The 13,753-nt window shown below is 44.7% G+C and overlaps 1 protein-coding gene across 3 annotated transcripts in view; it reads left to right on the top strand.

Moving 5' to 3' along the window:
* kirrel1a (kirre like nephrin family adhesion molecule 1a) overlaps positions 1 to 13,753 on the top strand; it is a 38,713-nt gene that overhangs the window by 8,100 nt on the left and 16,860 nt on the right. For all 3 annotated transcript variants that reach the window (XM_037758548.1, XM_037758549.1, XM_037758547.1), the window contains exon 2: positions 7,720 to 7,869. In XM_037758548.1, the coding sequence (XP_037614476.1) occupies positions 7,720 to 7,869 (150 nt within the window). The remainder of the gene's footprint in view (positions 1 to 7,719; positions 7,870 to 13,753) is intronic.

Here is a 13,753-nt window from a genome sequence, read left to right as displayed (position 1 = left end):
TTTAAAGTCTAGATTGCTCAACCCAGATTTATTATCACCCCGCTCTCTTTGCTTTCCAGTCTTTAAGTGTGTTTGCTATCAACAAAGAAGCCTCCTCTTCAAAGCGTCAGTGAGCACTGACTGGTGGTTGTGGTCTTGGCGAGGGGCTCTGTATATGAATATTACTTCGCTCTAGGAGGTCAAGGCCCCGGGCTTTTATTGGATGGTTTGTGACAGATGACATTGCAAGAAGCTACAGTACATACCAATAAAATTAGATTACCCTGGATTGAATTAAAGCAGACCTTGGAGGAGGTGATTTATCGATGGGACGCTGCTTGTAAAATAGTCCTGCTGCTGGATTCCATTACCACGCCGTGCTGAGGTGGATCGGCAGACCATCTGAAAGCTGTCACAGCTGATGGTGGTGCGGATGTTTACGTGCTTCAGATCACGTGGAGGCAGAGTGGCTTTAGGAATGGGTCGCTGCCCAAAATCAATGGGGAACTACTGCCTCGGATTATCGATTCATTATGATATCGATTGTGCCAGTTGAATTCTGTGGCGACCCCATGCGCTACAAGCTACACACAGAGCGCACTGCTGCAGAGTAGCAGCTTGATATGTATGTATCCCCTTGTTCGAGCTTATCCAGAGGACGGCTATTGTTAGTTCTGGTCACCCTTGGTTACGGCAGAGTATCCTTTGTCAGCCGCTCGGCGTGTTGGCCGCACAAAGGCTCGTGGATTACCAGCGTTGGGCCGGCTTTCCTGCGCTCGAGCATATTCATGTGCCCGTAATGTGTCGGATGCCTCGTCCACGAATTATCATATTACCCACCACTGATCCTGGGGTTGCCATGGCCACTGTGTCTGTCATTGTGTCAGTGGTCCTCGCTGGCTGTAGCTATGGTAACAATGTCTGTAACAGGGGTTCGGTACAAATAAAGCCCTTCAGATGTGAAATGAGAGGAGACACACACACACACACACTGCCCGCACAAACACACACATTCATAGAAAATGCACACCTTGACAGGAGCGCTCTCATGCACACTATCAAAATGGACAGACAAAGAATAATTTCCCTCCCGCCATTTCCAAATAAACCTGTTTCCACAGCAACCATTTTGATAGTAATGGAGAGAAGGAAAGGGAGGAGTGATGGAGGGAAAGAGAAGCAGCTTGAAGGTGGAAAGGTAGAAGGGAATAAGGTGGTAGAGGGAGGGAAGAAGGAGGAGTGATCGTTTCTAAGTAGATGCCCGCCAGACAAAAGGAAGTGAATGGGGAATGAGAAGGGGGCAAGGCCACAAAGGAGATGAAGAAAGAGAGAGGTCGCCGACTGCTAGTAAGGGGGAGGACGGCAAGGTGAGGTGACAGAGGAAGGGAGCGAGCAGGCAGACAATGCGGCAAACAAAGGAAGGAGTCTTTCTGGATCTTTCCCCGGCCTGATCTCCCCTCTGCTCCGTCCCCACCTCCAGGAGTCACCTTTGTGTCTGAGTGACACGGTGTCAGCGGGCTCGGTGGGACGCCTCCTTTCACTTCCCCCCGTGCTCCTCTCCATCTACGTCTCTCTCGCTCGTCCCTATAGCGCCATCGCCATGGTTACGGGTTATTATGGCCGTCCTGCCAGGGAGCCATGTTGTTGAGAGGAGGCAGGCACAGGTGGTAGAGTTCCCACAGCCGGATAAACAGAGGCATGCACTCACATGTGTAGAGTTTAGAGCTGAAAGCATTGTTGATTTATTGATTAGTTGGCTGACAACAACTTTGATAAATGAATAGTTGTTTAATTCCGTTTGTCAAGCAGCTTCTCTGAGGTTTTAGTACATTTCTCTGTTTTATATCAGAGCAATCTGAACATCTTTGGGCTGTTGGTTGGACAAAGCAAGCAATTTTGATGATGTCACCATGGCCTCAAAGAAATTGCGTTGGGAGTTTTTCCGCTGACATTTTGTAGACTGGAGATGACTCCATAATGAAAATAATCAGTACATGTATGTCTACATAAGTCACATATAGTGCCTACACCATGCATTTTCCCTCTCTCTCTTTCTCTCCCAACCCAACCAGTCGAGGCAGCCCGGTTCTGCCCAGGGTTTCTAGTTTTTTCTAGCCACTGTCGCCCTTTCAAATGGGGTATCTCTTACGGTCTAGACCTGCTCTATATGAAAAGTGTCTCGACATAACTTCTGCTATGATTTGACACTATATAAATAAATTGAATTGCATACATTCTTACAAATTAGGGCTGTCCTCGACCAAAGAAATTCTTAGTCAATTAACACTTTTACACAATTAACACACTTAATCATGATTTTGTTGACTAATCGACTAGTTGATTTAATCAACAGATCTGTAAAACTGACTTTCTCCACAAAGATTCACACAAAAGCACCACTCTAAATTAGGGCTGGGCAATATGATGATATATACCGTCAAAAGGATATAAAAAAGTGTTCCTATCGTGATATAGGCTACGCTTATATTTATTCTTTTTTTATCAATAATTTCACATAAAACTGTCATGTTCATTTTGCACTCAAGTTCTTAAAATGAGAAAATACTCTCAGTACTTTTTGTTTGTCAAGTATTTAATTCATACAGGAGTATACAAAAATAGGCTTTACCATGCGGTTATTTTATACAGACTATTTATTTATTGAATTACCAGAAAACATGCTACATCGTGATATAAATCGTTATCGAGATATGAAATGACCTATATTGGGATAGAAGATTTTGGCCATATTGCGCAGCCCTATTGAATTGCATACATTCATAAAATTGTATATGGATTTTGTCGACTAATCAATTAGTTGATTAAATCGACAGATCTGTAAAAGTGAGTTTCTCCGCAAAGAATCACACAAAAGCACCACTTTAAATCTGAGATGTGCTCATCAATTTCTTGGAAATAAGTTATCCAGCATGAAAAAAAGCATAAAAAAACGACTAATCGACTAAAGAAATCTTAGTCGACTAATACCAAAACGAGGGGGCAGCCCTAATTTAAATGTATGCAGGCTTCATGCATAAGTAGTGCATATATACAATTAGATTGCACAGTGCTGAACTGCTTTAAATCCTCATATCTGTGGGTCAGCTTTTTAGGAAAACAAACATTTGTGATTTGAACACGTTTTCTGAATTAAAAAGGAGCTTACAAAGAGAGAGCAGTAGTAAAGTCTAAAGGCTCTCATGCACACCCTGACAGATGTGTCAGAGCACACCAGACTGACTGATGGACTGACACCTAGATGTATGTACAGTCATATACAGACAACAGGGGGGGGGGGTGAAGTCAGTGCCGCATGACTCCTGTGGCTGCAACTTTGTCCTGAAACAATGATGTCATCCCCCTCCGTTACACTCCACGGCTCCTTGTCTGTGGACCTCGCCGTCTCTTTGTTCCCCCATTCCTGCATCTCATTCTCCGGCAGCCCCTCCGTAACACCAACACATCGGCCACACGCGGCGGCGATATGGAATTAGACAGATAACAAAATCAATTTGGAGCGGATTGACTAACAGTGAAGGGAGTGGGGAAGGAGGGGTGGGGGGAAGAGAGAAATAATGAGAGACCAGTGCGGCCGCCTGACTATTAATTGGATAGGTGGAGGGAGGATGAGGTCATTGAAAAATGTTTTTTCAGGAAAAATGGGTGTACCGAGCACTGGGGAGGATTTCATCAGACACACAGATGCACATACGCGTGTGCGCTCGCAGACACGCTCGTACAGAAAACTTTTTTTTTTTTTGGGCAGTTACTTTACACGTCAGCTGTTGCTATGGTGACGCAAGTCTGTGATCCAGCCGAAGCGCGGGATTGGCTGGAGAGGAAGCGAGTGGAGAGGAAGGCAGGGAGGACTTTGTCGGAGGGGTACAGAGGGGTACGGGGAGGGGGCCAGACACAAAGATAATTAGATCGATGCATAACAATCCATACAGATGCCATTTTATTTCATAGCTTCTGATTTAATGAGACTGAAAGTGAACGTTTCCCAGAACCCTCTGCTGCATGGCATCACTCCTGTCCCGTAGACGGAGGCGAGGCAAGCCTGCATTTAAAGCAAGCTTTGACATTCACCTCCTCGCAGCAGGGCGTGTGGCAAATTAAGAAATGCAGGGCATATGAGCAGCTATAAATAGCTCCACACATCTTTGCATGCATATACCCTTTCAGTCATTTCCAGCAACAAATTGACGGTTCATTACCTTGCTATTAAAACACCGCCGCATGGTGCGAGAGATGCTCTTGGGCTAAATTGCCGCGGTGGTTCACACCACGGTGGCGTGCTGGCCGTGCTTTTTGGGTGAGTCACCCGGCCGAGCCGTGCGCGCTCGCCTCTGGCTTTGTGTCTGCTTTGACAAGCCGAGGTTGGTGTCACAGTGTCTGCAGGGGCTGTTGTCCTAGGCCCCGGCTTAATCCTAATCCCTTTCCAAACTTTGACTAGGGCTGTGCTTAATCCGAGACTAAACTGAGACCCGTCCCCGACGGAGATGGAGATGCTCCGCTCGCTCGACGGTTTAGTCCCGAGTCGTGGTGTAATCCATGTTCAGGAAACCGCCTCGACGTGTCGATTACATGTTTGGGTTTGTGTTTGTGTGTGTTGGTTAGCCCATGTGGTGAAGGTTAGGTCATCTGTTTGTGTTTGTGTGTGTGTGTGTGTGTGTGTGTGTGTGTGTGCATGTGGTCATGGTCTCTGCGGCCGTGGTCTTTGTGTGGACAGGGTGCTCGGAGTCTCCCGGTGGTATCTTGGGGATCAGTGACTCAAGGAAATCAGGACACACTCTAAATTTGTCACTGCAGCATAACCCACATAATGAAAGAATACAAGCTCCCTCGCATACACTCTCTTTGCCTTTGCTCTGACTGCTCTCTGCGCGTAGATTTCCTTCTTTAAACACACACACACACACACACACACACACACACACACACACACACACACTCATGTTGACAAGTGTTAACTGGATAATATGGAAATCAGAAGGCGATGAGCACATGTTTAAATGAGTCAGTGTTTTCAGTCCTCAGCCTTTGCATGGGTGTTTTCTCTGCAGATTGTGTGTAGCCTCCAATCAGGAGTGTTCAGTTTGGATTATGTTTGTGGTTTACTGAGGCAGTAGAGGGAATACCTCCAGCTAGCATATCTGAGGTGGTGGAGGAAAGGATTTGCTTGCCCTCAGGCTGTTGTCAGGGTTGCGTGGTAGTTTAAACCCAGCTAAACTCTCTTTACACCCATGTACATCTGAGAAAAGGCTGTTCGTGCTTTTTAAGATGGTATAAACCCACACTGTACATTCCTGTGATTAGCACTAGGCGGATGTGAGAGTCAAATTGGGGTGCATAAAGGAAATGAAAGCAAAAATCTATACTGTCTTGAAATTACCTTTTGTTTTTAATGTTAGTTTTTCTTGCTAATTATACATTTTCAACCTTAATTACCACTACGTCACTGCAATACATGCTTGCTACTAGAAAGTGGAGCATCATACACATCTTAAAGATATAGCTATAATAAATATATTTTTTGTTTTTACAGTGGAGCATATGACTACTTTTATGTGAGAGGGGTCGCTCATAATAGCAAACCCACAGAGAATGATCATCCTTCTCAGATCTATAAAGCATTTTAGCATCTTTCAGCTAATTACTTTAGATTTTTACAACCAGCAGACAGACAGCTGTTTTCAGTGAAAAACCTCAGACAAACCCGCTGACTCTACACAACCTCCCCATCACCGAAATGGCACAAAGACAAAGTTATCATCTAGCTGGTGAGCACATTAGTGAAGCATTTAACAGCTAAAGAGCCAGATATGCTCTCTTTAAAGCCACCAGACTTTGAGCTATGCTGGTTGCTGGCTGGTGAAAACACGCATTCTTGTGATGCCTTTTCAGAGGCATGATTTTACTCCCCAACTTTTCATAGCCAATCGTTGTTGCTATGTTGTTTGCTTTGTTTATCTTATTAATCCAGTTCATTTGGGCGTTCCTCAGGGAGCAAATTAAGGCCCGCTATTATTATTATTTTTGGTTCAGTGCTAAATTATTCTAGGTATGCACGCTGCAGAGCTCCATCTGCATCTGATTCCCTTTTCGCCGTGCATCCTCGCACGTCTCCTTTATCTTCAGAATATTAATGCGCTGCACTGTCAAAAGCCATTGTTATGATTGGTAAGGAAATCTTTTTGCATGACTGGGTTCTTTTGTATTATCAGGCATATTGTACCTCTGCAAATCTGACATGATAGGGGGAGATTGCACGTCTGTAAAAAGAGAGGCGAGAGATAGGGACTGAGGGTCACGACGGGGGGAGGCGGGAGGTGGGGTGCTCGAGAGGCATATGGCAGTTGTTAAAAAATAGTGAGAGAGATGGGAACCTTCAGAAAAGCGCTGGAGGGCTCCGAGGGAGACGTGTGAGGGAATGAGAGAGAGGGAGTGTACGGGGAAGTGATAAAAAAAAAAAGTGGAGAGGACAAGTGAGAAGGAGAGATGTAAATGGTAGGAGGTGAAGGAAAGGGAGTGAGGGAAAAAAGTGAGAGACGGGGGAACGAGAAAGAAAGGGAGAGAGAAAGTGCTGGAGGGCTGATATTTAATGTGATAAATGAGTTGTGACAGTCCGCCTCTAACCCCCTTCCAACCAGCGAGGAGGAGGAACACAGAAATAGAAAGCATTATGGGTAAAAGGACATATACAGCAGCATTATATATGTATATAGAAAGAAGGAGGCGCGTACATACTGTAGAGGAAAATCAGTGCAGGCAAAAGGACATTCATAGACAGCATTATAGATGTACAAAGAGAAGCGGGCGAGTGGGGATGCATACATATATAGAGGGGGGAAAGCGGAGAGTGAGGCAAAGCAATTTGGGTAAAGGACATACAACATTATGGAGAGAGAATAGAAGGAGAGGTAATGGCAGAGGAGAAGGAGGGGGTGTACTATGCAGCATTGGGTTAATGATCTACTGTAGATTCTTTGAAATAACAAGTGGGAGAGAAATGAAAGCGAGAGACAGAATGGAAAATTTAAAGCGAGATGCAAATCCCTCCACGGTGATTGCCTCTCCTCTATTGTGCGGGTGTCATGTCTTCAAGGGACAGCTAATTACAAGTTGTCATCATGCAGCGTGGAACAATAGAAGAGGGCTTTTTCTTGTTTCTCCCTCATATTAGACAGTCAGTCGGTGGGCCAGCGCGGCGCTGGGCTATCTGCTGTGGTAGTGGACTAGAGGGAGAGAGTCTCGTAGACAATGACAGCCACTGTAGTTTTGGTTGTGGAGTGGAAGCCTGGGAGATGACTCATAGGGAGGAATGAAGAAACAGAGAGAGGGAGGGCTGGAGAGTTTTGAAGGAATAAAAGTTAGAAGAAAAAAGGGGTGTGAGAAACCCTATGGCTGAAGTTGCCTGTTTGATCTCCCAGCTCTTCTTCTCTCCTGAGTCAGCGTTAACCACCTCTTCTTTCTTCTTCTCTGATTTCCCCTTCTTTGACACCTCCGTCTTTTCCGCGCCGCTCCTCGCTCGGCGGCGCTCGGCTAATGGCCGCGAGCCAACGTGTGATCAAAGATGGCATTCCATTTCTGCCGGGGGAATGCAGTTTCCAATCAATTAACCACACGGATACAATAACATGCTATGTATGCGGTGGGGATGATTTGACAGTAGCTCGTGAAAATCAGAAAGTCCCTAACTTATCCCTCTTTTTCCTTTTTCTCTATCTGTGTCTCCAGTGTGGACGGCGAGGTTCTCTCAGGAGCCGGCAGACCAGTCGGTGGTGCGGGGCCAGAGGGTGATCCTGTCCTGCGTTGTCTTCAACTACTCAGGCATTGTTCAGTGGACCAAAGATGGCCTGGCTCTGGGCATCGGAGAGGACCTCCGGGGTGAGACATCATACTCAGGCTTCCTTCGCTCTGTTCAGCGTGTGACTAAGATGCCTCTTTCAAAGCTGATGCTGATACTTTTGGATTGGAGCTGCTGATAGGCAAAAATGTGACGCTGCATGTTTAAAGCTGTAGAAATGTAGTGAATGTCTTCATTTCTTTTTCTGACACTCACCTTTTACTCGTCACGCCACATTTCAGAGTGCAAAGGGACGACGTGTGTTTAATGTAGGGATGTCAATAATTAACCGTTTAACCATTAACCGCCATTAAGAATTTTAACCGATTACACGGTTGAACGAAATATTAAAAATTAATTTAAAAGCGTGTGGCTTGTCACTTAAAGGAGAAAAGCTGGTCCACCTTAACAGCCCACCTTAAGTGAGTCTGAGCCAGCGTTGCAGGATACAGGAAGTTGGCTCGGGTCTTGAGGAGTTATATCATTTATTCACCGACAAATAAACTGTACACTCTACAGCTACGTTCACAGCTATAACGCCACCGACAACCCCACACCCACCGCCGCCACACACACACACGGTCTGTTAGTCGCTCGCTAACGTTACGCCGCGCTGACAGACCGTATGTGTGTGACAATGGCGAGCATGAAGCAAGACTTGCTGGGAAAATGCATGCAGCATCGTGGCTGCTACAGTAACTCTCCCGGACGGGTGAGTTGTCTGTTTTGCAAATGCACTGCAGCTGGCGCACCGCTGCATGCGACGCACTAATCTTATTGGTTAATAATCGGTTAACAAGGGTCAGTTATCGGTTAAAAGAAATGTTAAATTAGCATCCCTAGTTTAATGTGTAAAGTTTATGCTTACAGTGGCATCTGCAGCAACATTTGCAGTGCAGTGCTCTGGAACTGAACTCAAACTCAAACGTAAAATTTATAAACTTTGAAAACAATTTGATATTTTAGACCAACAAAAACTACAAATGCAAAAGCACCACTGTTCCAGCATGCATGCCAGCACAACTGTAGAAACCCAGTGATATCCAGCCAGGGGCACTTGTATCCCAAGGCGTATTTCTGCAGTTACCAGAGGGTATGTGGATAGATAATGGAGTAACTCAGCTATAATGAAACCAGACTAAGAGTCTACAGCCATGCTAGCAGCTCTGTGAGGATGCACTTAGACACAGCTGTATTTTGAGCTAAAGGCCAACATCAGTAATATTTATTGTCAAAATAACACTAAACTACCAGCTACGATAGGCAGACTCCTCAAGACACCCCTCCGTTTCTTAGCTGTTGGCTGATATTTGACCATAGACTGTATATAAGAAGTGGACATAGTCACCGTAACATCACCCATTGGTTTGTGAACTACTGTTTTGAAGCCTAGAGTTCGGCATTTTGGGTTAGTGGCTAGAAGGGCGCCAGCAAACTGGGGAAACTTTCGCGAGATTGTTAAGGTTAGGCATTGACCTCTAATAGTTAAGGTTAGGCATTGACCTCTAATAGTTAAGGTTAGGCATTGACCTTGAATAGTTAAGGTTAGGCATTGACCTCTAATAGTTAAGGTTAGGCATTGACCTCGAATAGTTAAGGTTAGGCATTGACCTCTAATAGTTAAGGTTAGGCATTGACCTCTAATAGCTAAGGTTAGGCATTGACCTCGAATAGTTAAGGTTAGGCATTGACCTCTAATAGTTAAGGTTAGGCATTGACCTCGAATAGCTAAGGTTAGGCATTGGCCTTTAATAGCTAAGGTTAGGCATTGACCTTTAATAGTTAAAGTTAGGCATTGACCTTTTAATAGTTAAGTTTAGGCATTGACGTCTAATAGTTAAGGTTATGCATTGACCTCTAATAGTTAAGGTAAGGCATTGACCTCTAATAGTTAAGGTTAGGCATAGACCTCGAATAGTTAAGGTTAGGATAGGTCGTCGGGCTGCGAGTCTCGCAAGAGGTTTTGCAAGTTTTTGCAGATCTCAGATCAGATTTTGCAATTTGCAGACTCTGAGGGTGGAGCTAAGTACAACCGAAAACTGAATAAGACATTTTATGTGACCAAAATGTTACAATTTATGGTCTTTATGGTCTTTTTGACTCTAAATGGGACCATAATTTACTAAATGAACATCATGCTGTATTAAAGAAGACTTGAAACTAGCGATTGAGACCATAAACTCATGTTTAAATGTTTACTGAGGTAATAAATCAAGTGAGAAGTAGGCTCATTTTCTCATAGACTTCTTTACAATCAGACTTCTTTTTGCAACCAGAGGAGTCGCCCCCTGCTGGCTGTTAGAAAGAATGCAAGTTTAAGGCACTTCTGCATTGGCTTCACTTTTCAGGCCCGGAGGTTGCCGACTGTATGACAAAAATATCTTTTTACCAGTAAATAATTTTGCTGAATATACTTAGTGTGCTGTTACATGTCTTACAGATGTGGAATTTGGTTTTCCCAAATGCACAACTCTCTCACGGCATTTTGAATGATACTCGCTCGCCCACTATGACATTGCGTGTATGCAACTATAAGTGTATGCTGACAAAATATTTTTGTAGTTACAGCTAGATTGAGCCAGCAGAGCAGTTTTGGCCATGAGATGTAAGAGGTTACTGTTAGACTTCCACAGCAGCTATCACATCATGTTTATTTAGGCTGATGTTAACTTTGGCCACCTTCTACACATATCATCCCGATGCTTGATGGGAAACTCCCTCGGGCACATTTTACAGATTGACACCCTTCAACTTGGCTGAGGAGCATCACATCATCACCTCTGTCATATCAGCAGTGGGTGACGACTGACTAATAGCTAATATCTGTTCTATTAAAGTATATATTTTTCATTGAAAATCAGCTAATATGTATGTAGCCCTCATTCTATTACGCAGCTGCCCTCACTGTTCACCCCGGTTTGTCTTTGCATTTTCGTCCCTAGTGATAAAATTTCCAGTTTGATTTATTATGTCTCCCGCTTGTCTGTCTGTCAACAACGATTTAAGACGAAGCTCTGTGTGACTTTGACCAAACTTGGGGGAAAGATGCATCCCGTCGCTATGTTGCAGCATTTTCTGGATTGCACTGATTCGCCCAAAGGGTGTGGGGGGGGATGTACAATTACTGGTCAAAACAAGTGGGCATATTTTTAACTGATTGGTCCAGAGGGAGACTGCATCATGCATCGTGGCATGCTGTTGCCTTGTTTTTTTTTGTTGATGTTGCTGTTGTTTTCGCCAAGACTTTGTGCTGAAATATTCTGTTATTTTTTTATATATTTTCCTTTGCTTTGCTTATCATGATTTCTTTCCTTTTCCTTTCCTTTCCTTTCTTTGTCTTCTACTGTATGCTATGATTTAGGATTTATTTTCCTCTCCTCTCCTCTCCTCTCCTTTCCTCTCCTCTAGTCTAGTTTCCTCTCCTCTAATCTCCTATAGTCTAGTCTCCTCTCCTCTTCTCTCCTCTAGTCTAGTTTCCTCTCCTCTAGCCTCCTCTCCTCTCCTCTACTCTCCTCTCCTCTAGTTTAGTCTCCTCTCCTCTTATCTCCTCTAGTCTAGTTTCCTCTCCTCTAGCCTCCTCTCCTCTCATCTACTCTCCTCTCCTATAGTCTAGTCTCCTCTCCTCTCCTCTCTAGTCTAGTTTCCTCTCCTCTAGTCTCCTCTCCTCTAGTCTAGTCTCCTCTCCTCTCCTCTAGTCTAGTTTCCTCTCCTCTAGCCTCCTCTCCTCTCATCTACTCTCCTCTCCTATAGTCTAGTCTCCTCTCCTCTCCTCTCTAGTCTAGTTTCCTCTCCTCTAGTCTCCTCTCCTCTAGTCTAGTCTCCTCTCCTCTCCTCTAGTGTAGTTTCCTCTCCTCTAGTCTCCTCTCCTCTAGTTTAGTCTCCTCTCCTCTAGCCTAGTCTCCTCTAGTCTAGTTTCCTCTCCTCTCCTCTACTCTCCTCTCCTCTAGTCTAGTCTCCTCTCCTCTAGTTTCCTCTCCTCTAGCGTCTTCTCCTCTCCTCTCCTCTACTCTCCTCTCCTCTAGTCTAGTCTCCTCTCCTCTAGTTTCCTTTCCTCTAGCGTCTTCTCCTCTCCTCTAGTCTCCTCTTCTCTCCTCTAGTCTAGTCTCCTCTCCTCTAGCGTCTTCTCCTCTCCTCTCCTCTACTCTCCTCTCCTCTAGTCTCCTCTCCTCTCCTCTCCTCTAGTCTCCTGTCCTCTCCTCTAGTCTAGTTGCCTGTCCTCTCCTCTCCTCTAGTCTCCTCTCCTCTAGTCTAGTTGCCTGTCCTCTCCTCTCCTCTAGTCTCCTCTCCTCTCCTCTCCTCTAGTCTCCTGTCCTCTCCTCTAGTCTAGTTGCCTGTCCTCTCCTCTCCTGTCATGCTATTCCTCTGCGACCTCCTCATCTACGCTCCCTTGTTCCTTTCTCTCCCTCTTGTTCTCCTTCTTTCAGCTGCCTCTGTTGCACTGAGCCCTCCCTCCTATTCTTCATTTAACTTCTCTACCTCGCCTCTCTGTCTCTCTCCTCACCCTCATCTCGCTTGACACACTCTCAGTTCATGCTCTCCTCTTTCTGTCAACCCTCTTCTTCCTCTCCTCCTCTTCGTCCTCGTCTGTCCGTTCTCTGTTCTTCTTCCCGTCCCTCCCTCCCTTTCTTTGAATCATATTGTTACTGTAATGGTCCAGTGCTTCAAGCCAAAGCTTTTAAATAAAAACGTGAATGAACACTGGCCGCTTCATGCGCACATACACATGGCTGTGTGTGTTTGTGTATGAGGCTCTGTCCCTTTGCCCCCCCCCTCTCCTCCCTCGTTCTCTGGGCTTTTCATACGCTTTCTCGCCCTCAACATTTCACATGCAAATGCACGTATATGCAAGGCACACGCACACATGCATGCAGAAACAAGGACACACAAGGTTAGGCAAGCAGCACAGCTCCGCTCGGGAGGCTGCACATGGAGACGACACAGAGAATTTCACATGCGATCTACGTCTGGGCAGCGAACATGAATTCTGCACCATGCACTGGAGTCGATTTGAGTCCTCTAAAACGTTGCTGTCATAATGCATTCATCTCTCTACCACCCCCCCCACCACCCCCCCACCCCTCTGGTGAGAGAGAGCATGGATGCCACCTAACGGTGAGAATGTACAGCAGTGACACAGCTGGGCTGTGTGGCGGATGGGGGAAGGGAAAGGGAGGATTGGAGAGGCTGGGCTGCATGTGTGTGTGTGTGCATCATGCAATTGTGTACATTATGTATGTTTCATTTAGCCTGAAAAAGTCGGCCTCATGTGTGTCACAGACCTGATGTTGAACTGCCACACGCTGTGTGGTGTCCTATTTTTTTAATATTCTGATACAGACCACATGGGTATGTGGGGATCCTGAGACGTGACGAATTAACAGTTTGTTTTTGAGAGTTTGAATATTAAAGATATGGTGACATAAATTCACCTTTATGTAAAATATCTTGATCAGCGTGAAGCTATAACTAAAAAGTTCTCAACACAAGCAGAAGACAAATTTTGTTGTTCTGGCATCTGTGTCACTTTATAATGTAATCAGATGTTTTGTAATTTTAAAGGTCTTCTTGATAACATTTTAATGTGGACAAATATTATTTTTAAAATAATACAACCACAGAGCCTTTAGAAAAGGTGCTGAATAAAAGTATGACTTTTCCTAAAAAAATTAATTAATCATTTAAAAAATGTTGGCGGGTCCAAAATTAATGTTTTGTTTATCTTTGTGGAAGATATCTGACATTCGGTTCCCACTTCTAACAGTATAACAATCTTGGTATCTCTGGGTCATCAGCAATCAAATGTCTGTCTAACTAGTCGTCAAGATTTAGTGTAAGTTTGAAGCGTTATTTAACCTCTTTTTCGACAAGCTAGTGTGACATGGTTGGTACCAATGTATGTCTTAGGTTTTTGAGTTTCATATGATA

This window comes from Sebastes umbrosus, chromosome 22 (assembly GCF_015220745.1).
Source record: "Sebastes umbrosus isolate fSebUmb1 chromosome 22, fSebUmb1.pri, whole genome shotgun sequence".
Classification (NCBI taxonomy): Eukaryota; Metazoa; Chordata; class Actinopteri; order Perciformes; family Sebastidae; genus Sebastes; species Sebastes umbrosus.
The sequence above is the reverse complement of the archived record's forward strand: the minus strand, read 5'-3'. Positions and strand labels throughout refer to the sequence as shown.